Source organism: Balaenoptera acutorostrata, chromosome 9 (genome assembly GCF_949987535.1).
Source record: "Balaenoptera acutorostrata chromosome 9, mBalAcu1.1, whole genome shotgun sequence".
NCBI lineage: Eukaryota > Metazoa > Chordata > Mammalia > Artiodactyla > Balaenopteridae > Balaenoptera > Balaenoptera acutorostrata.
Window position 1 is genome coordinate 4,973,056 of NC_080072.1, and position 27,142 is coordinate 5,000,197.

The following is a 27,142-nucleotide window of genomic DNA, read 5'->3' on the forward strand; positions in this document are numbered from 1 at the left end:
CCCAGAAAGATTAAGTTATATTTATTGATTTTCTTATAGAACACTATGAGGTTTTTAACACTGTGGTATATTTTATATTTATAGTTTACTGTCTCTTGACAAGACTCTTATTTCCTTATACAGGTCACTCTTTCAAGTGCCATTTTATAAGCAACTATGAAATTTAAGTTAAATGTTCTTTGTAAACATTTGTCTATTTTCAGTGAATAATGATTTTATGAAGTATGCTGAAGTTATAAATACACCTGTTTTCATTATATAATATTAAGAAAAAAAAAGATTAGTGGTTGTTAGGGGTTAAGTCTGAGGCACGGATGAACAGGCAAAGCACAGAGGATTTTTAGGGTAGTGAAACTGTTCTACAGACTACTACAATGGTGGATACATGTCATCATACATTTGTCCAAACCCACAGAATATATAACATTAAGAGTGAACCTAATGTAACGTGCAGACTTTGGGTGATAATGATGTGTCAACGTAGGTTCATGGAGGTTCGAGGGGGGGGCGCGTGGGGAGACAAGGAGTATATAGGCTTCTGGCTCTGTACTTCTGCCTCAATTCTGCTGTGAACCTAAAACTGCTCTATGAAATAAAGTTTATTAATTTAAAAAAATGGTTAAATGTAAATTTGTGTTATGCATGTTTTACAAGAAAAGATTTGCTAAATCACTGTTCATTTATAGTAGAGCTTATAAACGTCATATATGTCATACATCACTTGAAAAGGAGATAATAGAAAAGCTTTCTAAAAAAAGGCTTCCTTCCACTGCTTAACAGTTGTACTTTGTACGTAAAGATAAAAAGCAAAGAATCCAGCTTATAATTTAGTATTTTACCTGTTTCTGTACCAAACACTAAACTTCTAAAAGCTTCTAAGAACAAAGTGCTTTATTGTAACAAACTAAAAGCAAGCCAGGGCTTCCCTGGTGGCGCAGTGGTTAAGAATCCACCTGCCAACGCAGGGGACATGAGTTCGAGCCCTGGTCCAGGAAGATCCCACATGCCGCGGAGCAACGAAGCCAGTGCGCCACAACTACTGAAGCCCGTGCGCCTAGAGCCTGTGCTTGGCAAAAGAGAAGCCACTGCAATGAGAAGTCCGCGCACAGCAACCAAGAGTAGCCCCCGCTCTCCGTAACTAGAGAAAGCCCTCGCACAGCAATGAAGACCCAACGGAGCCAAAAATAAATAAAATAAATAAATTTATATAAAAAGATAAATAAAAGCAACCCAAATTTGTTTGCGATTAAAAATAAAAATCTAAAGCCCACTGAAATGGGAAATGGCTATAAAGTATACCAGTAATTAAAAAGAAGGCAGATCTCTGTGTACTGCATGGGACTCAATGAAAAGTGATGAATGATAAGAAAAAAAAAGTGTATGTCTAACACTGTATAGTTTCTATAAGCACATATGTAAGTAATACAAACACATTGAAAAAAATCAAAAAAATAGAGACAAAACTATTAACAGCAGAAGACAGAAAAGAATTGGGGGAAGGTGAGCAGAAGAGATTTTAGTCTTACCTATTTTTACTTTTTTTCAAAGCAAATATAATCACATATTGACTAATTTTTTTAAACTAAGGCTTCTATTCTAAACAGAAAAACGGCAACAAAGTAAAAATGAAAACTTCACAATATCCTACTACCAGTCAAGATTTCAAAACCAAAGCCAGTGAAAGAGTTCATAAAATAAGATATTAACCATTAACAAAGTCAGCATAGCCTTAATCACTTGTTCTGTGGAAGTTTATGACTTCTACATTAATACACTTGCAAGGGAAAAAAATAAAACCCTACAAATTCAAATTACCCAAAGTTATCTTCTATGGAAAAGGGAGGAGAACTTTAATATTACTTCCATTTTATATAGGAAGAAGCTAGGGCTCAGAAAGTGAAATAATTTGCCCAAAGTCAGTCAGTGGTCAAACCAAGATTCCAATCCAGTTCTCATCAACTTAACAACCCTTTCCCGAAATCATTCTGGCTAGACGTCCTCCCTCCCTCCCAGAGGTTCCTTCTTCATATAAAAGATGAACATCCTACACTCACCTAAACTATGCAAGTAATGAATCAAGCACAAGTGACAACCGTAATAACAGGCACTGGGCAAACAAAATAGGAAGAGACAATTACATCTACCCAGTGTAAGGCAGGTACGTAAGCAAGGGCAGGCTGCTGAAGGTTTACACTAATCAAGAGGCAATTCAACAGTCACTGATGCCAAAAATTGAAAAACTTTAAGCCTGACAATATGGTAAATGGCAGGAATGGACTCTACTTTTTGCAGGGGATAAACATAAACATGCCCAATAATGTTTAACTTTAATCCTCACAACAATTCTGCTAAACCAGCTCTCTCTCTCTCTACCCTGGGCCCCCTACAACTCTTCCTCATTCTTTCCTCGTTGCCCTAGAAGATTATCAAACTTTATTTTTTGAAATTTGATGAAAACAATAATTATAATACCGATGCATTTCAAGCTCCTTGGCCTCACTGAAAACTACTGGGATAGGACTGAAAGTATTTACTAACTCTTTACTCCTGGGATCAGCAGCACTGGCGCCAAACCCCCTAACTCTCCTCAGTTTACAAACCTGCTAACCACACTGTCACAAAGCGAGTTCCAACCCAGCCCAGCCTATGCTAGTATGTTCCTCCATGCCTCTTTTAATTTATTAGTCAGAGTAAGAAAAGACTTAACATAAAGAAGTATAAAACCGTCCCCCCTCTCCCTCAGGATAGGCCACGTATTATAAATGCTGAACCCTACTCTTTTCCTTTCGCAAAGACAGATTCAGTTCATAATCTATTTTGATCCACATCCCTTTTCCAGATTGTTTTTGGTGTTCTATACTTGGCCAGAGTCACATTTAAAGTTCACATAAACGTTTCCTAGCAAATGACCCCATTTAAAAAAGGTAACTAGTCTTGATTAAAAAAGGTAACTAGTCTTGAAATCTTTTCCATTTCTGGATATAAAAATGAGCTAATTAATGTGAAGGACCAGAAAATCTTTAAGAAATTCCTTATTAACATAGGAACACTCCATTTAAAGGAGGGAAAAACAATCGCACTTGCCAGCTCTTAACAAAATGAACATCCTCGGAACTTCCCTGATGGCGCAGTGGTTAAGAATCTGCCTGCCAATGCAGGGGACACGGGTTCGAGCCCTGGTCGGGGAAGATCCCACATGCCGCGGAGCAACTAAGCCCGTGCGCCACAAATACTGAGCCTGCACTCTAGAGCCCACGAGCCACAACTGCTGAGCCTGTGTGCCACAACTACTGAAACCTGCGCACCTAGAGCCCGTGCTCCACGAGAAGCCACCGCAATGAGAAGCCCGCACACCACAACGAAGAGTAGCCCCCGCTCGCGACAACTAGACAAAGCCCGCGCGCAGTAACGAAGACCCAACACAGCCAAAAGATAAAAATAAAAATTTTTTTAAATGAACAGCCTCTATTACTTGCAATTTTTAAAGTTTTTTGAATACTGATTGACACATATCCAAAACAATATCTGGTACATGATTATTCAAAAGTAGCAAGACACCAAAAGAGCAATCCAAAATAAAAGGTAATACCAACAATCTAAAAATAAAAAAAGACTAAACATATCTGCTGGACTGGCCAACATGAAGAGCACTTTAGGCACAGAATACCTCAAATTCCTGGATAAGGAACAACTGACAGCTCACTTCTAATTCTAATCTAGTTAGGCAATAGCTGCATATAAATTGAGACTAAAAGCATTCAATAGTTCTTATAAGGGTAAAGATATCAATTAACTTTGGGCCTTAAGTTAAATATGAAATGATTAAGATCACCAAGAAAAGAAGCGTCTAATCTCTTACTGGGTGTAGGTAAAAAGGGTAGACAGGAATGAAGGGAAAAAAATCCCACAATATATAGACAAGAAAAGGAAAAGAACAAAAAATAAGCCCAATTAGCACAAAATACGAAAGTAGAAATAAACCAAATATTTCAATCACAACTAATGTAAATAGACTAACCAGCTTAAAGTCAAATTATAAAAATGCAATCTAGCTGTGTGCTGCTTTCAAAGGGCACCCCTAAAACATTAAGGGCACCAAAACTTGATAGTTAAAGGGCAGAAAAATATATACCAGGCAAACATTAACTAAAGTCCCTTGGTACAGCTATGGCAATATCTGACAAAATATATTTTAGTGCAAAAAATGTTCCTAGAAACAAAGATTCGTTACAGAATGACAAACTGTGCAAGTCACTGGAAACTTAGCAATTCTAAACTTATAGATAGAAAGCAAAAATTGAGAGAACTATAGGAATTTGACAAATGTTCCATCACAATGGGATTTTAACAACACCCCTCTCTGTAACTGATGGAACAAGCAGACAATATTAGTTAAGGACACTAGTTTGAATGTGAAATCAATTAATGTGTTTCATCCAATAGACATGGGAAAACCTGACCTTAAAATTGGAAACACGTTCTTTTTAAACACACGTGGAAAACTAATAAAAATTTGCCACAAACTAGACACCATTAAAACAGCCTCAACAAATTTCAAACAATGAAAATCACACTGGACCACATTTTATTAGCACAATGTATGTTAGCAATCAATAACAAAGATTAAAAGATACAGGGCTTCCCTGGTGACACAGTGGTTAAGAATACACCTGCCAATGCAGGGGACATGGGTTCGAGCCCTGGTCCGGGAAGATACCACATGCTGTGGAGCAACTAAGTCCGTGCGCCACAACTACCGAAGCCCGTGTGCCTAGAGCCCATACTCTGCTACAAGAGAAGCCACCGCAATGAGAAGCCCGCGCACCACAACGAAGAGTAGCCCCCACTCGACGCAACTAGAGAAAGCCTGCGCACAGCAATGAAGACCCAATGCAGCCATAAATAAATAAATAAAATATAGATCAATATATCAAGATTTTTCAATAACTTTCTAAATTTCTAAGTCAGAGAAGAAATCAAAATGAAAATGTGAATACATTCAGAACTAAAAGATAAAAATTTTGCATAGCAAAACTTCTGAATTGGAGCTAAAGTAGTATTTAAAGGATAGTTACTACCTTATTTACATATATATGTATACATGTATACAAAAGACCTGAAAATCAATGAGCTAAGAATCCTGCTTAAGAAAGTAAATATTAGTAATTAATTACAAATCAGGCAGAATCATAAGATATTATTTTCTGCCAATATATTTGAAAACAAGGACAAAATAAATGTTTTAGAAAAATTACCAAATGTGACTCAAGAAAAAGAAGACTCTAATGATCCTATAAATATTACAGCAACCAAGCCAGTAATTTTTAAATCTCAGACAGAAAACACCAGGCCCTGATGGTTTTACAGGCAAGTTTTATCAAAATGAAAGAACAGATAATTCCAATTTTACATAGAAGCTCTCTAAGAGAATAAAAAGGAGGAAACACTACAGCTCATTTTATTAGACTGAGAATACCCTTGATGGTAAAACTCATAAAGCTGATACAAAAAAGGAAAATTAAAGATCTTACCAATGAACATAGATACATAAATCCTAAGATATTAGCAACTAAAAAAATATATATATCTAAGGGAATTCCCTGGCGGTCCAGTAGTTAGGACTTGGCACTTTCACTGCTGGGGCCCAGGTTCAATCCCTGGTCAAGGAACTAAGATCCCGCAAGCCGAGTGGCATGGTCAAAAAAAATACATTCCAAAAACGAAACAAATAAACAATTAAAAAAAAAAAAAGAATATGTCATGATTGAGCTGGATTTATCCCAGAAATGTGAAATTAATTCCAATATTACCTTTTAGAGCAATTTTTCATATTACTAGATTAAAGGAGAAAAACTGTAATATCATCCCAATAGATGTAGAAAATGCATTCAATTAAGTGCAATGCCCACTTGTGATTTTTTAAAAAATTTCTCCATAAACTAAGATTGAAGAAATCTTCCTCAACCTGTTAAAGGAAAAAAAAAGTATCCACACATTTAATGGTGAAAAATAAAAGCATTTCCCTTAAAACCGGGAATATGACAAGGATGCCCACCATTACCATTTATATTCCCCACTGGCTGCCATGAAGCAGTGCAGTTAGAACTAGAATTAAGATATAAAAAGTAAAAGGACTGAAAAGAAATGAACTATCATTATTCAAAGATTAGATGATTATCTACATAAAAACCCCCAAGAGTCCACAAGCAAATTATTACGTTAGAGAAGTTAAAGAATATAAGAGTCACATATAAAGTCATCTTCATTTCCATTTACCAGCAAATAGAAATTTTTTTTTTAAAGGTAATGTGATTTTTTTTTTTTTAATTCACGTTCTTTTTTATTTATTTATTTATTTATTTATGACTGTGTTGGGTCTTCGTTTCTGTGTGAGGGCTTTCTCTAGTTGTGGCAAGTGGGGACCACTCTTCATCGCGGTGCGCGGGCCTCTCACCATCGCGGCCTCTCTTGTTGCGGAGCACAGGCTCCAGACGCGCAGGCTCAGTAATTGTGGCTCACGGGCCCAGTTGCTCCGTGGCATGTGGGATCTTCCCAGACCAGGGCTCGAACCCGTGTCCCCTGCATTGGCAGGCAGATTCTCAACCACTGCGCCACCAGGGAAGCCCAGAAATTTTTAACTTAAAAAAAAATTTACAACATCAACAAAAACTATAAAGTAACCAAAAAACAAATCTAACAACAACAAAAAATGCAAGACTTGGGCTTCCCTGGTGGCGCGGTGGTTGAGAGTGTGCCTGCCAATGCAGGGGACACGGGTTCGAGCCCTGGTCTGGGAGGGTCCCACATGCCGCGAAGCGGCTGGGCCCGTGAGCCACAATTACTGAGCCTGCGCGTCTGGAGCCTGTGCTCCGCAACAAGAGAGGCCGTGGCGGTGAGAGGCCCGCGCACCATGATGAAGAGTGGCCCCCGCTTGCTGCAACTGGAGAAAGCCCTCGCGCAGAAACGAAGACCCAACACAGCCATAAATAAATAAATGAATAAATAAAATTTAAAAAAAAAATGCAAGACTTGTAGAAAGAAAAAAACATAAAACTTTTTAAAAGACAACTACCTATAAACCAAAAAATCTATTTCCTCTTCTACTTGGGTAGTATGAGGGCTAGAAGAAAAGATTAGAAGATACTAAGATCCATTTTTGCCCTTTTATTACATGCTTTCAATAAACATTTTTTTTAAAATCCCATAAACACAGTAAAGAGACAGGTCACAAATTGGGAAAGGATATTTGTCACACAAAGAATTAATAAAAATCAGAATATATAAGAATTCCTACAAATAAGAAAAACCAAACAACACAAGAGGAAAAAAAATAAGACATACACAGGTATTTCACAAAAGAAATCCAAATAGCCAAAAAAATGCTCAACTTCAGTAGTAATATGAAAGAAAAACATTAAAACCATGCAGAAATAAATGAATTAATAAAAATGGCCGAAGAATTACTTGAATAGACGTTCCTCTAAAGAAGATATACAAACAGCCAATAAAGACATGAAAAGATGCTCAACAGCATTAGTTATTCAGGAAAGGCAAAATCACAATGAGATACCACACTTCACTAGCATGGCTATAATTTTTTTTTTTAAAGGGAAAATAATGTATGTTGGTGAGGACATGGAGAAATTAGAACCCTGATACAGTGTTGGTGAGAATACAATATGGTACAGTCACTTTGGAAAACAGTTTGGTAGGTCTTCAAAATGTTAAACACAGTTACATTACCCAACAATTCCACTCCTTAGTATACACCAAGAGAAATAACTACCTATGCCCCTCCAAAGACTTATACACAAATGCTCACAGCAGTACTGTTCATAGCAGTCAGAAAGTGGAAACAACCCAAACATGCACCAACTGATGAATGATTAAATAACATGTGGTATGGCCATACAATGGAACGTTATTCAGCAATCAAATGCAATGAAGCACTGATACTGAAATATGCTACAACATGGATAAACCTTGAAAACATGCTAAGTGGAAGAAGCTAGTCACAAAAGACCACATATTGTATGATTCCGTTTACATGAAATGTCCAGAACAGGCAAATCCACGGAAAGTCCATTAGTGGCTGCCTAGAGGTTAGGTGGGAATGGAGAGTCACTGCTAATGGGTACAAGGTTTCTTTTCAGGATGATGAAATGTTCTAACATTAGATTGTGGTGATCATTACACAGTTCTGTGAATATACTAAAACCTATTAAATTGTACGCTTTAAATGGGTAAATGGTAATATGTGAATTACATCTCAATAAAGCTATTAATTAAAAAATGAGATGTAAGTTCACACCCACCAATCTGGCAAAATACAAAAAAGTCTGACAATACCAAGAGTTGGCAAGGATGCAGAACAACAGTGCTGGTAGGAGGGTAAACTGGTTCAACTATTTTTAACTAAAGTTAAAGCTGTACAGGTCCCACTACCCTGCAATTCTAGTTCTCTCCAAGGCTTCATACCTTGAAGAAATGCTTTTGCACTTGTTCAAAGCCTCGCTGTTTCTTTAGTGGAAACAATCCTATCCTACAATGATAGGACAGAGAATAAAATGAGATATTCAATCTGAAATAGAACACAGAAGTGAAAAGGAATAAACTTTAGCTACACACATCATTGTAGACAAAACTCGTTATCTGCATGGTCTCACTTCCCTCCCTTCCCAGCTTCAAGTCCATACCTCACCATCATAATCACTCCCTTGACCTTCTCTTGCTTTGCCACTTTTGCTTGGGTAAACCACAACTCCAACACAACTGCAACACTGCCTATTCTGCTCCCAGGAAAAAGAACACAACTGCTTTTTTCACTTTAAACTAAGGATGGCTCCCCTCAGGAGGCCACTCCACGTGGCTAGTCCATTCACATTCTTACTTTCCCATAGAATACTGCATACCTTCTCCTCTCTCCTCACACCCCACCGGCCCCTACTCACTCTCATTTTCACTGATAACTCCTCCTATTTCACGGAGAAAAAAGAAAACGGCCCTGCTCCCACCATGCCGGCTCCCCTACTATGCTCTCCCTCATCTTACCAAGGAAGAGCATACGGGTGCTCCACGTGGGCCCATTCCCAGCAAATGTCCCCTCTCCCGCTTCATCAAGGCGTTCACTCTGTACAGAACCATCTCCCACCAACAGTACGAAAATGCTGTAATTTCGGCCATCTCAACCAAACTTTCTCAGGGCCCCAACTCTCCCTTTAGCACAGCGGCAAGTGCCCACAAAAGGGCTTCCTCCACTTGCCCTCCTCTTCTCTCAATCCCTCGTGAACCCTCCCTTCCAGGCTCTTCCTGCACCACCGTGTGGGGACTGCTCTTGTCAAGATCATCAATGACTCATGTGCCACCAAAGCCACAGGACAAGTCTGGGCCCTCATTTCACCTGAGGGCACAGCAGGAGCACTGGGCCTGGGTTCTCACTCCCGCCCCCTTGACGACGCCTCCCCCGTCTTCAAAGATGCAAGGCCTACCTGGTTCTCCTCTACCTCGGGGGCTGCCTGTCCCCATTTTCCTTGCTGCCTCGGCCCTCATTCATCAGTGCGCTCACTCAACATCAGGACTTTTAAGTGTCATCAAAACACTGACGACCCTCACATATCTACCCTCAGCCCAGACCTCTCCCCTCAACTCCGAACGCCGTAACCCTGCGTGGCTCCAGTCAGCTCTCAAAGACCGTCACAAATGCAACAGGCCCAGACCCCAGCTCTTGATCTTACTTCCAAACCTGCGCCCCCCACCAACCTGACTGCAAGCAAAAACCCCTGGTCGGTATCACCTTCACTCCGCTCTCTCAGCTATATTCAATCTGTCAGCAAAGCCTGTTGGCCCGACCTTCAAGATGCACCCAGAATTCAACCACTCCTTACTTCCACCCCTGTGCCCTGTCACTCCAAGCTGTCATCATTGTTCTGTTGGATCCTGGGCAGCAGAGGGGCAGCTATTCTTAACACGATTTCAGGACAACCTTTTAAAAACATAAATCAGATCTCATATGACACCCCTGCTCAAAACACTACAATGACTTCCCATCTCATTCAGAGCAATAGACAAAATCCCAACAATGGCCTGTGTGACGGGCTCCCGCCCCCCCCCCCGACTTCCTCTCCTGCCACTCTCCCTCCTGCCAGGCTCTCTACTGTCCCTCCAACACAGCAGGTACAACCCTTCTTAGCACCTCACGTGCACCAGACTCTGCCTGTGAGACTCCCCTTACCCCACCCCCACCCGTAGCCATGTGGCTCCCTGCCTCACCTCCTGTGTTCAGAGGTCTCAGGAAGGCCCCTCCTGACCACCTTATTTCAATCTGCAAACAGCCCCCACCCACCTGGCTTGACTTTGCTCCCAGCTGTATCACCACATGACTACCGTGTCTTTGACTTTGTCTTTAACTGTCTTTCTCCACCAACACGTAAGTTCCAGAGGACAGGGACAATGTCTTCTTTGATCACTGTTAATATAGCCAACATCAGAACGTATGTCTTAGCGCCTAAGACATAAGTACTCAAACATTTGAATAAATGAGTCTCAAAAACAGTAAGAGGGGAGGGAGTGAGTTACAGAACAAAATGATTCCATTTATATAAAGACATGCAAAAATTAAGTTATATTATATAAGGATACATTCACAGATGGTAACACCATAAAGTAAATCAAGAAAATGATACATGCAGGGCAGCCCTTGCTTTGGGGAGGTCAGAAGAGGTAGGAGTGGTCGGGGAGGTCATACAGGAAGCCAAAGGTAGTGGCAACATTCTATTTCTTAAGCTGGTCAGTGGGTGCACAATTGGTAGTTTTAACATTTAATATCTGTACACAGGCTGACATATACTCCTTGAACATATGATCTCATTAAAAACTGAAACAAAAAATAGGTTAGAGCAAGACAGGTCAAATCCAGCCCACCACCTGTTTTTGTAAATAAAACTTTACTAGAAGACAGCCACCTTCATTTGTTTCATGTTGACTGTGGCCGCTTTTACACCGCAGCAGCAGAATCGAGTAGTTACAGAGACCATATAGCCAGCAAAGCCTAACATATTTACTAACTGGCCCTTTACAGAAAAGAGTTGTCTGGTTATAATGTGAAATTTGTAAAGAAAGTGAAAGCAAAATTTAAAAGAGCCAATCTTCTGTTAAAAAACACTGATCTCTCAAGGACTTCCCTGGTGGTCCAGTGGTTAAGACTATGAGCTTCCACTGCAGGGGTCACGGGTTCGACCCCTGGTTAGGGAACTAGATCCTGCATGCCTCGCAGCACGGCCAAATAAATAAATAAAAGTTCAAAACAAAAACGAAAACAAAACATTGATCCTTCAAGACATGTGTGATTATCTCCAAGAGCACAGTACACTGAAAAAATATGGTTCCATATAACACGAGGGATTCCAAAGCAAACGGGGTTTTTATGCTGTCTTAAAGCGCCAGAGAGATTTTAAAGATGAATATTTTAGAAGGCAAAGTGCAAAACCTCAAATTTATGATCTCTACTCCCACCCCAGTAAGAAAATATTATCACATTTTAGCAAATAAAATCTATATAACATAATCCAAATTTGGGGGGAAAAAGAAGACAACAACAACACTACCACCTAACCCTACAACCTGCCCTGACCCACTTCGCCGTCACCTTACACTTCCCCAGAGCAGCTAGTCAGACCTCGAAAGTCCTCTATGATGCCATAATATTCCATTTCACTTCTTCAGGGCATTTCACTGCAACTTATATTAGTCATCTCTGAACTTATTTCTATTGTTATTAGAAAGAAGACTGATAACAGTAATATTAAAACAAATATTACTGTGTACTAGGCATTGTGCTAGTTCGTTTATATTTTATACTCATTTCACAAATAGGAAACGAAGGAACAGAGATGTCATCTAATACTATGATTACACAGCTGGAAGACTGTGGAAGCCAGAACTCAAAGTCAGCTATTTTAGGTCCTGTGCACTCTTGACCTCCACAAGACACTCTGAATTGAGAACAGAGAACAGATATTAATCTGTGAAAACTTCCTTAGCTTAAAATACTACCCCTATGATAGGTGCCAAATACATAGCTGTTGTATCCATCTAAGAGTATAATAAATCAAGGATGAGAGGTCCACAGTGGAAAGGCGGGAAGGGGGTGATTCAAAGAGTATTGTTTAATCAGAAGGGACTGGGTCTCATCGCAGGCAACAGAGGCAGATGTGACCTGCCCACTGTCCAGAGGCAACAGAAACCCTATGTATCTCTATGTCAACAGGAGACACTACGCTCCCTCATCTACTACAATGACAAAAACAGATATGTACTACCACTAAAAAACAAACAACAACAACAAACAAAACATCAACTCAGAAGTTAACCATTTATTCTTTTTCCTTTAAATTTTTATTGGAGTATAGTTGATTTACAATGCTGTGTTTATTCTTAACTCGCAGTGAGTTCCAGCTATGATGTTATTGTTGAAACAAATGACACTTGAAATTATGGTCTATTGGGGCCACCAAAACCCTAAGGAATCACCCAGGAACTGAGATTTCTCTGCTGCCTATAGGTCCATTTTCCAGCATGACCTAAATTTTTCTCTAATAATCAATGACCTCCAAAACCATGATTCTCATGAAAGGAAGCCCCACACAGCCACTCAAGTCAATACTTGTCAATGTTCCTCCCACCACTGCCTCATCTGGGGACTGAAGGCCCAGATTTCACCAAGGTCCAGCCAATGTCTACTGACTACACTAAGCCTGACGGGATAGAGGAGGCCACCCCGGAGTGTGCCTTAGTGGCTAGTGTAACTGCTGCCTTACTCACCCTGATTACTCACCATGCATTCTCAGGCAAGCTCCCCTTTCTCTCCTTGTCAGTGTGTCGCATTACTGTTGACACCAGCGTTATTGTTCAGATTTACATCCAGGTCCAGGGAACTCCAGGCTCCCACTAGCAATCCACACAGCTTTCTCCAAGTCTGACTCAACATTCAGTCATACTTTTACTTCTGCAGGCTTGCTTGCTTTTACTTATTGATTTATTTATTGCTGCCTTTTTAGTTCGGCTCCCTAATGTTTCAAAAAACAATCTCATTCATCTTTCCTCTGGGCCACCAGATTTCATGGCAGTCAGCCTCTGGGGTACACAAACCATTCCAAGTCAATACATATTCCCGCTGTAAGATATTTTGGAATTAATAATACCCTAGTTTTCTCCAGAGTTGCTGAGAAGTACAAAATCAGAGTCTCCTTATATCAGTAAAAAGATGTTCAGAACCTATCAAACTTTATTTGTATAAAATCAGTCGACTGTGTAGTCTTCACTAATACTTAATAAAACAGATCAACACTAGCCAGCAGAAGTGAGTAGTAGTAAACCTCCTCTACTCAGAGTAACCCCAGATCTTTGCAAAGTCTGTGACAAAAAAAATGCCCTAGTTAAGGTTAAGAAGCCTTTCAAGTACTGCCAAGATTCCCTTTTACTTGCTTCTTTACCGTCTAGCCAATCTACCTGGTACCCAGATATCAGTTCATAATCATTCAAAACCTGAAACAAACTGGGCATTGACTAGTAACTCTCTCTCCCCTCCCAGTAAAGAAAAATAAAGGGGGAGGGAGGGAGGGAGAAGGAAAGGGGGTTTCCGTGGCAAATAAACGTAAGCCAAAGTCAAAAGTCAAATCTACAGTCAACCTCGATCCAGACTGCAGCAGCAAAAAACCCATTCCCACTGTAAGCACCATGGATTTCAAGGATGCTCAAGATGTTTAGCATGAACCTACACCAAGCCTCTGATCAGTATGGGAACAGTCAGTGTTTCAAGTTTGATCAAGATGTTGCAACCAACATCTATGGAGCAAAAGACAATATAGGTCAATCTTATTTGTCACCGCAAAGCAGCTTCACCAGCATGGGAAGAGTGGCACTGCTTAGACACACCAAACCAAGGAGGAAAGTGGAAGTAACTATTTAATACGTATGAGAAACAAAGGTGTAACTATTTTATTTTTTGGCAAGAGACTTCTGGCAATCTCAACCACCCAACCAGCAAACACAAGATCTTTCCTCTCAAGTCTCTAGGGCCTCTCATTACGAGTCTGCTATTTACACCACATACAAGTCTAACAAGCTGTGTTCTCTGGCCTCACAGCCAAAAGGACACCTCTTTTGTCAATGCTGCCTCTCCCCATAGACGACTGCAAGTCCTTAAATGCCTGTTCATGACTGAATCCCTAATACAGTTCCTGACAGAGTAAGGATTCAATGTATTTACTGATCAAATAAATGAAGATTAGAAGAAGTAGACGGGGAAGTGGCCACTTGTCATTCTCAGCGTAGCCACAGGCCTGATTTCAGGATGAAGGATTAGAAAGTGCCTCCCTGATCTCCTCCTTTTTATACGTCAAGATTTTAACATTCGGTGGGTGAAAATCTGTACAATTTTTATACTAACATTCTTCCGCTCCATAAACTAGATCATCCATATTCTAAGTGTGTGTGAGAAAAGGATCTCTGCCGGTCTCTCTTCTACTGCACCTCACCTCCCCAGGAGAAAAAACACTCACCCACTTGGGTCAGAGTCCAGGGCACAGGCAATCCCCCTTTGCTAGCAAGCAAGGGTCACTGTGTTAAACAATAAGCATAGAGTTTGCCTCTCTCTTGCCTTCAAAGGGCAGAATTGGCAAATCAATCCAGGGCTAACTCTCTGGAAATAGGCTTTCATTTAAAAAAAAAAAAAAAAAAAAAGATAATGATGAAGCTGGCATCTAAAAACAGAACTGACAGCTGACTGACAAGATGAGGGCAAAAGATACAAAACTCAAAAATCACAGTAAGATAAGGTTATTTAGCATAGGCACAAACAATCCTAAACACCTGAGAGCACTAAGTTTCAGCTATGACAATAGATTCTCATGAAGCAACAGAAAAAATAAGTTTCTCTATTATTTTATAAAATAAATTCACTTAAAAAAATTTTTTTAAAGTTCAGTCTCCTTTAAAGTTCAGCACCTGAAAATAACGTACGTACACCATCCTTCCCCACTACTAAGTAACGTCCAAGGTAGGATCTAGGTATGGGTAGAGCTCACAGATGACACAAAGAATTCCTTGACCCACAAGCAGTCCCTAAAATCTGTGGTCTAGAACAGTAGTTCCAAAACCTAGCTGCACTTCAGTACTACTTGGGGAGCTTTTAAAAATATATTCTCACTCTCACCACACATTTCTAGAGGTGGGGTTCATCACCCATGGTCTTAAAAAGTATCCCAAATGATTCCACTGCAGGCCAGATTAGGCCATCTATCTAGAGCAGGGTTTCTCAACCTCAGCACCACTGATATTTGGGGCCGGATAATTTTTTATTGGGGGAGAGGGTTGCCATCTTGTGCATCATAGGATGTTTAACAGCATCCCTGGTCTCTACCCTCTAGAAGTCAATAGTACACTGCCCAACCCCACAGATCTGACAAGCAAAAACGTCTCCAGACATTGCCAAATGTTTCTTTGGGGCAAAATCATCCTCCAGTTGAGAACCACTGATCTAGAGTAACTCAAAAACCAACCATTTGAGATTCTCTTAAGAAAGGAAAGAGATAAGAAAGCTTCTTAAAGCCAAGAGGCCAGGTCTATGTTTTTCTATCCATCTCACCTAAGAAAAAGTAGCTAATCCTCGGCTCACACCAGGGCTCAGATCTTGACTTATGAGGAGGAGCAACCACAGCCTCTTGTGCTTTTTATGAAATAAACTCAGAGCTGAGTTTTAGTTGAGCGGACGGTTAGAAGAACTTTGCTATCATTCTTCTTAAGGGTAATAAGGCATTGTAAAATTTTAGACCAATATACTCAGGCTGCCTCTCAAATATCCAAAATATAAGACCCCAAGATACAAGTTTATCAAAGAAGCAAACTAAATTCCAATCCTGACAAATACTGTTTTAAGGAAGATGTCTCATCTGTAACAAGCACATTACACCTTTGTACCAAATCAATGCAAAACTTTACTTTAAAGAGGCTAAGCAAACCTCACCCTGTCAAGCCTTAATTTTATCACTATTCATTTTCTGTCCAGTTATGGTCTGATTCTCAAATTCCCAAGCAGTTAATTGAAACCAGCAAGTTTTTGTTTTGCTATACTTTACACAAAAGCTAGTTTTCTAATCTAAAACAATCTTCTTCCTGTTCTTCAGTAAGTTAAACCAACGAGATGCTCATCTGTACTTAAGACCGAGTCTATCAAAATAACACTTCCCCAGTGCAACAAAGCAAGCCAGGGCCCAAGCAAGTAATTCCAGCGGAAAGGCAAGCATGGTTTCAAGTACCAGGGAGAAGAGCACAGGGCAGGAATCAAAAGACTGTGAGTATATATGTGAGTGAGTGCACGGCATTTTGGTGGTTACTCTAGACTCTGATCAAACATACTGAAATGCAAAACGTCCATCCAGGACAACAGTTATTTCCCAAACTATCTTCACTGAAGTATATCTCAATACACAGCAACCTTTCAAATCTCAATAAGAACCCAGGAGTACACTAAGAAACTCTAGAGTTATTGGGGGCCAATCACACTCAATAAGTAGTATCCAAAAGTACGGTAGGAACAGAATCCGACTTGCGCTCCTGATGGGCTTTTCTTTATTTAACCATCTCTTAAACCATTCCGAGGCACCACCACTAATTACTCCAGAAAACGTTTGTAATTTAATCAATCTTCAACCACCCCTTCTCCTGGGTGGTCCTCAGGCCAAATGACTCTTAAATACACAGAGCTTTCTAAAGACACTCACCAAAAGCCAGGACTTAAACACTCATGTGACTTCCTAATAGTATCTAAACATTTAACAATCAAATTTAAATTAATAATGGCCACTAATTACTAAGCGGATTCTTCGTGCCAGGCACCGTTTCTGGCTGCTTTACACGTATTAACTCCTTTCCTCCCAACAAACTTAAGGAGGGAGACACCGTTGTTATTCCCGTATCACAGAAGAAGCAGGGAGTTTGGGTAACCTGCCCAAGGTCACAGGGCTAGAAAGTGGTGAAGCCGAGACCTGAAACCAGGCAGTCTAACCCGAGAGCAAAGAAAGCTCCACCACCACCACCGCTTAGGAGACTTCCCAGTGGCTGGAAATCTGGAGTCTCTTTCCCACTTGCTGCCTACCTACAACGTGACCTTGAGGACAAAATCGCAGTGAACTCCACATTAACAAAACAGCCACATTAACATTAAGTGCTGTGAGGTTGAAAGGAAACAACTCCCAAGCGCCCCTCCCAGAAAAGCAAAACCTAAAGCTCTATCCGACCCACAGAGAAAATGGTGAAGTACCGAGAAAATTACACGAAGCTCCGAGGTTGAAACGTCAGGACACACCGGTACATCCAAGGACTCATTCCGTCCACCTACAACCAAGAGTCCAAGTTGTGATCAGGGCAAGCAGGACCGGGAGGAAGCCCCTCCGAGGGAACGGCGAGAGGGCTTCTTTAAGAGGGAGGTACTTGCGGCCGAAAGAAGGACCACCCCCCTAGTGCATATGCGCCAGGGAGGTTTTCGCGACCAGGTCTGCGCTGGAGTCGCAACACCGGAGTTAGCAAATCGCTCGGAAGGAGGTTTAAACACTCCGAGCCGGGCTCTGCGTATCCCGATGACTCTGCGGCGAAGAAGCAGAAACCCACAGAACTTGTTTCCCGGAGAACCGAGTCCAACAATGGCCTTCGCGAGTCTCCGGCAAGCTGCCGCCTCAACTTGACACGCTCCGGGGCCCGTGGGCAGCGGACGGCGCTCGGGGCGGGAAGGCCGGAGCGGAGCGGGGCCCGGCCGGCTTAGGGGCGCGCCCGGCAGCCCGCCGCGCCAGGCCGCGGACGTCAACGCGGGCGCAAAGTTCGCCGCCCGGCCCGCGACCCGCCCAGCCGCCCAGCCCGGCGGGGCCCCCGCGGCCCGCGGCGGGCGAGCGAGCGGCTGACAGGCGCGGGCGGGGACGAGCCGGGGAGCCCGGGCGCCGCGCCTCCCCGGCCGCCCAGCGGCGAATTCCGGGGGGGAGGGGAGGGGGCCGGGACGCTCCCTCCCCGCGCCGCCGAGGCCGGGCGGAGGGGCCCCGCCGCCGCCCGCGCGCCGCGTACCCCGCGCACCCCGCGCCGCGGCCCGCTCCGCCGCCCCCTCCCCCCATTACCTGGAGGTGCCCGCGACTCGCCGCTACTTGCGCTCAGGCGGGAAACGCGCTCACCGACACCATCAGCGAAGCGCCCAAAATGGCGGACGTATCAAGCAGGCCTTGAGTTCCCCCCGCCCTCCCTCCGGCCGCCTCGCGACCAATCAAGGCCCTGCCCCCGCCCCCGGCTCCACGCTCATTGGCCTCCCTCTCCCGCCCCCTGCAACCTATTGGGTCACACTGCTGCCCCGTTGCACCCACTCCGATTGGCTCGCAGACCCCGTCCGTCAAGTGCGAGGGGCGCATTCTTTTCCCATGGACTTGACGGATCCGGAACCTCTAGGACCCCGGAGTCTGGAGAAACAAATCAGAAACCGAGAGAAACCTGGCTGGGTCCCCCTACGCCGTAGCAACAGCAGGGCCTCCGCTTGACGGACGCTTCGGACCACCAATCCGATGGCCAATGCTTTTTAAAACTAAATTGAGCCAAACCAATCATGGCCGTAGCTCTGGGAGCTGCAAGAGAACCAATGGGGTAGCGAGACCGGCGGGCAGGCGGGTCGGAGGGCCTGGAGGAAACCGGTGATGACGTGAGCCACAATGTGTTTCGGCGGCGGAAGCTTTTCGGAGCTGGGGAATTAGCTCAAATGGTAGAGCGCTCGCTTAGCATGTGAGAGGTAGCGGGATCGACGCCCGCATTCTCCACGGCTGAATTTTATAAAGGTTGAGGGGTCGCCCGTCGGTGACGGTCACCTTGTCCTCAAAGGCGGCGGCAATACCAGGAGTTACAGGGTCAAAGTGAGAGGCCAGGTGCCCCAATCTGTGCGCCCAGTTCCGCGAGGGAGGAGAAGTGCAGAGACGCGGGGGTCTTCGTTTTGCCTCGCGGAAGGATTTACGCAGGTGCTTCTTCCAATCTAGTGAGCACTTGGTCTGTGCCCAGCCTGCGGGGGTGCGCAGGGAGCAGAGGGTCCCGGCCTTGACGTCTGTGGGAGACGTCAGACTCCACCTGGGCAACACCAGGTAAGTAAAGCAGGCCGCAGAGTGGTCGGGGTCTTCCTGAGCAGGTGACATTTCCACCCACGGGACAGGGAGAACAGAACCGTGGGCCTAGGTCTGGGTGGCTGGGAGAGAGACCTGAGACCCCAGGGTGGGGCTTTGGAGCAGGTTGGGTTGTGGTGGGAGAGGTGACGCCCCGGGGGAAACCAACAGTCCCAATGCTCAGATGGGTGCCGGGCCTGGAGTCATAAAGAGCGCCCCGCGCAGGGAGGATGGCAGGTTTCCCTGGGGGCACTGGCTTGGTCAGAGATGGCCAATCCACCTCAACGACAGGAGGCAGGCTTACTGCGGGGCTTCCCCAGGCTGTCTCCCAGAGTCCAGGCCTGAGAAGAGTAACAGAGCTTGGCCCCTGGGGGTAGTGGGATGGCAGGACCATTGGAGTTGGCCCCTGGGCTGCCTTCCCAATGCTCAGCGTCCCGCTGCACCCCTGTGCACCCGCCCCAGCTGGCCCTCCACCTCCCTGACTCAGACTCTCTGAGCCCCGGTGCCAAATGGCAGGGAGAATGGAGCCCAGCTTGAACTGGGTCAACCCCAGCACCTGAGGAGCTGGGTCTCTGGTGCAAACATGCCTCTCCCCCAGCTCACCCCTTTCAGCGAGCCTGTGGCTAGAAGCAGAATCTAGAAGGAGTTCATTGCATGTAGATTATCATCCCAACATTACGTGTTAGTTACCTGAGACCCGGAAAGCATTTAGACACCCGTACTGGCTGAGTGACCTTGGCTGGGTGATCAGTGCCCCTCTGAATCTCCAGGTCTTATCTGTAAAGTACTGGTGATAATACCTACCCGCCTGTGTCCATGCCCTGAAGGGCACTGGGGCTCTAGGAAGGCAGCAACCAAGGGCAGATGTTACTTGCCTTGATTCTACTGTTCGGAAGAGGCTCAGAGCCTTGCCCAAGGCCACACAGCTAGTGAAGAACACAGTCAAGATTGAAACCAGTTCAGAAGATGTGCTTGGTGCAGAGGGTTAGGGAGAGGGACATACATACAGATAACCCGGGATGGGGCAGGAGCAGGCATACCCGGCAGAGGGAACTGCAGAAGCATGGTGGGGGGAGGCACATCTGTTGGAGGACCAGGTCATGGTGATCACAGGTCTGGGGGGAAAACAATGGGAGGGACTCATAGCAGCTTTGGAGGATACGCGAAGGAACTTGGGGTTTATCCTCAGACAGCGAGGGCCAGGAAAAGCTTCGGAGCAACAGAAGGGCGAATTCAGGGCTGGCCATACTTTGGAAAGGATTGTTTGGATTAAGAGCAGCAAGGCTGTGCTATAGCAGCAGCATAGGACCAGAGGGGCAGTCCCTAGCGACTGGACCTAGGAGCACGGGAGAGGCTGCAGGGAACCCTGGGACAGTAAAAACACTCTATACAATGTGATGCTTTAAATAACATTAAATATGAGATGAACCCTGTGCTCTTGAACAGGACTGAAAACGACTTTCTGTTTCTAGATCCATTGGACTAAAAGCTTCTTGAGGTTAGTTTTTGTTTTATTCACTGCTGTACTACAGTACCTAGTACTTAGCACACAGTAGATGCTCAGTAATTAATTGTTAATTTCATTACAAATTCTTTTTAAAGACCTCTTGGTCTTTCTGACTGACCGATGCTCTGACAATGCTCTTTGGTGTGACCCTTCCCTGCAGCTGGGCCTGCCTTGTTCTTCCAATGGCTACCTTTTGTCTGGTGAGGAAGTCTTAAGCCTACCTATCTCCTGCCTTTCCTTTCCAAGTAATCCAGCACAAAGCCTTCGTCCTATTCAATCTGGTCTCTCTCTTGCCTGTCCGTGTCCCAATTCTGGTCCTCTGGCACAAGTCAGTGTTGTTGATGACAGGGGGTGGTGCCTCAGAGGGACATCTCTGAGTGTGTGGGCAGGAGGGGGCAGCCAGGGCTGGCACCTGCCCTCCTGGGGAGGAGGTGGCCCAGCCACCCACTGATCCGTGCATCCCTTTACTCATTCATCATCAAAGGACTTGCCGGTATCTGCTTCAGGCTCCTCCATCCCAGACTGAGGTGGGTCACAGAGCCATGTGCACTATAATTAAAGGAAATAATGCAGGGACTTCCCTGGTGGTCCAGTGGTTAAGGGTCTGCACTCCCAATGCAGGGGGCCCGGGTTCAATCCCTTGTCAGGGAACTAGATCCTGCATGCCGCAGCTAAATATCCCGCATGCCGCAAGGAAGATCCCAGGTGCCTCAACTAAGACCTGGCGCAGCCAAATATACAGATATTAAAAAGAAAAGAAATAGCGCAGTACCTCGTCCAACACAAGTGGGCACCCAAAGTCTCCAATTATGATGAGCTCCTAGCCTAACCAGAAGGGTTGAAGTCAGGGAGAACTTCCTGGAGGAGGAGGCATCTGAGTTGAGCCTATCTCCTGAGGACCATGGGGAGCCATTGACAGGCTTTAAGGAGGAGAGTGACTTCAAAAGCTCTGCAGTGGCCTCACCATCATAAAACTTCTAGATTTCTCAAATTGCCACCTTCCTCTTTTTCTCCCTATCCCTTTGTAATTTAATTTTTAATATTTCAATTTTCAACCCATCTAGATTTTTTTTTAAAATTATATGAAAAATTTCACACATACTCAACAGTAGAGAGAAAAGTATTAGTGAGTGCACGTATGCCCATCACCCAGCTATGACTCCTTAACCTTGGGGAACAGACACAGAGCTGCCAGATCTTAATTCTATCAAGTAGTGATTTTTTAAAAATACTATTTACTATTACTGTGATTTCATAAAAGAAGGGACATTTTACCACACACACACATACACTCAGATAGGAAAGACCAGCTTAGGATAAAGAAAAGGCTTTAAATTGGATGAGCTTGCCTTGAGAACAGAGACCACCATTGTCTTTCCTTCTGCTAGGTCACCAAGGCTCAGTCCTGATCCGAGGGCTGGAGTGGGGTTTCCCTGGCAGAGGACATGCTCTGGAAGGGCCAGAGCTGGTGCTGGGTGGTTGCTGGGTCAGGTTAGGATGTGTTGAGGCTGGAGAGAAGGGGCCAGTTAGGGAAATCTAGTGGGATATGAAGGGTAGGCCCATTTTAACATGGAAATTTAACTCTGTTTCTTTTCCTTTTCTTCACTGCGTTAAGATTCAGTCTGCGTTGGGGGGGAGGTGAGTATTTCCCTTCCCACCAAAGGACTGGTGATAGAAAGGGGAACCACTAGGGTTGCTAATGATTAGGGCCACCATCGAGCTTGCGGGGAAAGAAAAGAGAAGATGGCCTTTGGGTGTTCCTTGGTGGGACTCCAGCTCCATTATCAGAGGGTGTGGTCCAACAAGGGAGTCCCAGTGCTAGAAGCGCCAGCTGAGTGGCTCTGGAGAAGGAACAGGGGCCAAGTGGGATCCAAGCCCACCCAACTTCGCAACCACCCAGGCTTCTCAGGGACAGAACCTTCTACACTGCCCACATCCTGGTTCCCCAGCGTCCTGCCTGACAGTGGACGTGCTCCAGATCTGGGCACATGGATTTGGTTCAGCTGCCCAGGGCAGCTGTAGACCCAAGGGGACTCTGGACCTCTGGCAGGGCGGAGCTCCCACACCCGTCCTGGGGTTGGAGGCAGGCAGAGCTGAACAAATGGATCCCCTCTGATGGGGTTGGTGGGGAGGCGGCCATCACATGAGGGAAACCCCGCAGGGCTCAGTAAGGGATGGCAGAGACTTGGGGAGCAGTGGGTGTCACGGCAGAGCTGAGAGGGTTTAAAGGGAAAGTAGAAGCCCTTTTGGCCACATTGAGCAGCACCCAGTAGCCAGATGGTAATGTTTACTGGATAAAGGAAGGATTGAACAAATGAATGAAAAAAATTCTGGCTTTACTTCTTTTTCCCCGAACCTTGGTTTCCTCTACTACAAACTGGGGATACCATTGACCTAGCTGGGCTGTTGTGAAGTTTAAATGAAATAAGCCCATTAACTTCACCCCCACACTTGAGAGACAGATTACACATCACCTCCTCCAGGAAGCCCTCGTCTTCCCATCTGAATACAGGCCCCAGAATATAACACTGTGCTTTCCCCACAGCTTTGGAAACTGCCTCTGTTACTAGGTTTTGAGCACCTTTAAGGGAGGGGGGGGTCACATCTCACTGCTCTCTGGGGCCCCCAGCATGTGACTTAAGTGCAGCACTCTGCACACAGTAGCCGCTTAATAAAGGCTGATAGATTTACTTGACATATAGTAGGAGGCCAGTGGGTTGACCCTCTGGCACCCCGGCCACGCAATGGCTCTCTCCGGGGCCTGCGGGAGAGGGAGGGGAAGGACTTCCTCCCAGCGCACATAGGCCACCAGCGAGCAGCAGCCCGGCCACCGCTCCCCGACCCCGTGCTGGATCCCTGGCTTCCCGAGCAGACTGGATGGCTGACCGGGCAGGAGACTTGGGGGGGCGGGGGTTCTCCCCCATGATGCAGCCGCCCCCCCCGCTGCCCCACTGGCTGCCTGCATCGATACTGGTGCTTTAATGCGCACCTGAGAGCGAGGGGGCCCAAGTGCTCCGAGCCCTGAGCTTCCTTCCGCAGGCAGCTCTGTGGGCAGGAGCTGCTGCCTTGGGCCCCGGGGGCCGGCTGCACTCTAGCTCCTGCTGGTCCTTAGCGCTGTGACCTTGGGCAAGTATGTCACCTCTCCCACTCACCGAGAACCTGCTACTTGCCAGGCCCCGGCTGAGTAAGGCTTATCTCACGGGAGCCTCACTGTAGTCCCGGGGGGCGGGCGATGGCACCCCTCCTTGACAGACGGACGGGCGGCTGGATGAAGCGGATAAGAAATGAAGCTTTTCAGGCAGAGGCGGATCTGCCCCCTGCGGTCTACAAAGGGGACTTGAGGGTAGATGCCCACCGGGGGTGGCACAGCTGGCCCTGGCTCGGCACTCAGGGCGGGCCGCCCATGCTCACTGTTACTTTGCACCGGCGGCAGGCGGCCCATCCCCAGCATCTGCTCTCGAGAGGTGCTGACAGCAGCACCAGCAAGCCCCCCCCCCCCCCCCCCGTTTCCATCACCGCCAGCGCTGACCCACGACCTCGGGGAACTCCCGGGCAATCTCCTGGGCAATCAGGAGTCGGGGAGGCTACCCCTCAAAGGTCTGTCCCAGGAAACCAGGCCCAACCCCAGCTGTGTCCCCCGGCCCAACAGTCTTGGAGCCCTCGGGGCCACAGCCCTCCTGATCCCACCAAACTCCCCGCCCTCGGCTGTCACCTCGGCACTCCAGGCCTCAGGGCTCAAGGGTGCAATCTCAGGGTCGTGTGCGGAGGCACCTCTTCTGGCTCTTTATGGTTTGATCCCCGAGTGGGGGGCGCACCAGCACTACGCCCGATTCCGCCCTGACCTCCCGCCGACGTTCCGGTGGGGGTCAGGCCCTTCCGGCTGTTGCATTTTCCTCCCTCCCAGCTCTGCGAGTGTGGTTCCTCCTGCCTGGCCTCAGAACAGCCCAGCCTCCTCACGACACGCCGCTACTTCCACAGCCTGGGGACCCCCGGGGCGGGGACCAGGCCTGACCCATGTCTCCTCCAGTACCAGCCGGGGGGGCACAGGGCAGGCCTCTGTGAGGACCAGGCTCTCCACAGCCCACCTGCAGATACGGACACAGTGGGGGCCGGGAGAGCAGGAGGGCTGGGGGGCTCCCTGCCCAAGCCGGGGCAAGTGTGGCCCGGCAGCGCCATCCACCGGGGTCAACGCGGATGGCAGGGCCCCCAGCACTGTCTCTTTTTGTCCACACTGCACGGCTTGCGGGATCTTAGTTCCCCAACTGCAGATTGAACCCGGGCCCTTGGCAGTGAAAGCACCGAGTCCCAAACCCTGGACCACCAGGGAAGTGTCCCCCCAGCACTGTTTTTTTGCAAAGATTTTTTTGATGTGGACCATTTTTTTAAAGTCTTTATTGAATCTGTTACAATATGCTTCTGTTTTATGTTTTGGTGTTTTGGCCGCGAGGCACGTGGTATCTTAGCTCCCTGAGCTAAGGGTTCGAACCTGCGCCCCCTGCAGTGGAAGGTGAAGCCTTAACCACTGGACCCGCCGGGGAAGTTCCCCCGGTCCATCCCCCCACCCCAGCACTGTCCTGACGGGCAGCAGCGGCCCTGGGCCGGCATGCACAGGTCAGACAGTAGCAAGGACCAGCCAGGGAACAGCCCAAAGCCCAGGTATGTAACCTGCAGAGCCCAATGCGAAATGAAAATGCAGGGCCTCAGTCTTCAAAATTATTTAGAATTTCGGGACGGCAACAGCAGAGCATGAAATCAAGCATCAAGTCGTGCATGAGTCAGGCATCCACGAAGCTGACCCGCCCGCAGGCCTCTGCCCAGAGGTCTCACCCCTCCCTGTGGGAGCCTGATGGCAAGACGCCCATGCCCAGGAGGACAAGTGCACGACCCCGACAGCTGTACAGGGAGGGCCAGAGGTCAGCGTTCACTCCGTGGGGACACTCAGCTCCAACACACACGGCATGAAAGAATGGCAATGATGTTTAAAAAAATTAGGTTTATAAATATTTTCTCCATTGTACAAAGTTTTCCCCGCCCTGCCCACCCCCCATCACTGTTCACATTTCTGATGTTTTTAAAATCCCAACTATATTTATTTTTTAAATCATAAAATATAATTTTTTCTTTGTTCATATTTAAAACTATTTACAGGGGCAGAGAGAGGCCAGGGTGGCCCGGCCGAGGTCAGGACGAGTCCGTGCAGGGGGACGGAGGGGGTGGGAAGAGGTGGAAATAGCTCCTCTCCGTGGCGGGCGATGGTGGGCAGCTGTCCTCCGCCGACAGGTACTGGCTGTGGGGTGTGGGCGGAGGTGGGTAGGGGTCTGAGTCCGAGTTCAAATCCAGGTAGTACTTGCTGGCCTTCCAGCGGCTGGCGCTGTAGTCACTGTCGCACACGTCTGTGCTGCAGGGCGTTGTAGGGGGCGCCATGCCACGGATGATATAGGGTCTGGAGGGGATACAGCAAGGGAAAGGGGACCTGGGTTCAGAGTGGCCCACATGCACATCCACATTTGCGCACTTGGGCCCCCCGGCTATGTGGCCTCGCTGAGCCTCAACATCGCCACCTTTAAAGTGGGTGCACTGGCACCTACCCTGCAGGCTGCCAAGCCCAGGCCCTGACAAGGACTGCAGCCCCAGGCCAAGGTCGCCTTTACGGGGAACGAGGCCTCCAGAGCCTACCTGGCTGACCTTGGGCAACTTAACCTCTCTGAGCTTCAGTTTCTCATTGACACAATGGAGAAGATGAAACAGTATCCATTTCAAAAGGAGCTTGTGAGGATTAAAATGAGATTCTGCCTGGAACGTGCTAGAAACAGCATCTGACACCAGAAAGTGGTCAACGACCGTTCCCCCTTCTACCATTACTGTAAATATTGGAGACCAGTTGGCCTCCCATCTTGATCCCGGAGATGCCTCCCGACCGTCCCCCGTGACATCGCCCTTTGGCCCGCGTCCAAGGTGGGGATCGTGGTATGTTTAAGAGCCACAGTGGGGCTCACAGTGGGCGGGAAGGTGGAGCCAGCACCAAAGGGCCAGCGAGGGACGCCTACACTGAGGAAGGTGCAGCAGCAGGATATGCCTCATGAGCCCTGGGAGCAAGAAGGGATGCCCACAGACAGTGGGGAGGGCAGAGGAATTGGAGGGGGACCAAAACCAGGGCAGAAGGAGCAAAGCATGCAGCAGACTGGAGGCTGAGGGGCCTGGCCTGGCTGGTGTGGAGGTGACAGCTCTGGGGACACACGGAGACAGTGAGGCACTGGGGAGCCCCCGCAGGTTCTTGAACAGGGCAGTGACCCAGTAAACGGCTGGGCCTCCCCGGAATCTGCACGGCTGCCCGGCTCCCCGGCCAGGCCCCGGAGTTCCCCAAACGGCCACCAGGTGGCAGGCGGTGCCGCGCCAGGAGGGCCCCCCGCTCCAGGAGGACCAAGGGCCTCCGCCACCCCCAAGCCCTGCTCTCAACACA

The 27,142-nt window shown here is 46.7% G+C and overlaps 2 protein-coding genes across 24 annotated transcripts in view; both read right to left on the reverse strand.

The window, feature by feature from the left end:
• PPP6R3 (protein phosphatase 6 regulatory subunit 3) overlaps nt 1-18,291 on the reverse strand; it is a 129,944-nt gene extending 111,653 nt beyond the window's left edge. For 16 of the 21 annotated variants that reach the window (XM_057553735.1, XM_057553733.1, XM_057553742.1 and 13 more), the window contains exons 1-2: nt 18,159-18,291; nt 17,318-17,391 (exon numbers count right to left, since the gene is read on the reverse strand). The gene's annotated coding sequence lies outside the window, so the exon portion shown is untranslated. The remainder of the gene's footprint in view (nt 1-17,317; nt 17,392-18,158) is intronic. The other 5 variants (XM_057553741.1, XM_057553731.1, XM_057553738.1 and 2 more) reach the window with 4 other exon arrangements.
• Nucleotides 18,292-25,748: 7,457 nt separating this feature from the next.
• LRP5 (LDL receptor related protein 5) overlaps nt 25,749-27,142 on the reverse strand; it is a 108,952-nt gene continuing 107,558 nt past the window's right edge. For 2 of the 3 annotated variants that reach the window (XM_057552977.1, XM_057552976.1), the window contains exon 23: nt 25,749-26,125. In XM_057552977.1, the coding sequence (XP_057408960.1) occupies nt 25,864-26,125 (262 nt within the window). In that variant the 3' untranslated portion in view covers nt 25,749-25,863. The remainder of the gene's footprint in view (nt 26,126-27,142) is intronic. The other variant, XM_057552978.1, reaches the window with a different exon arrangement.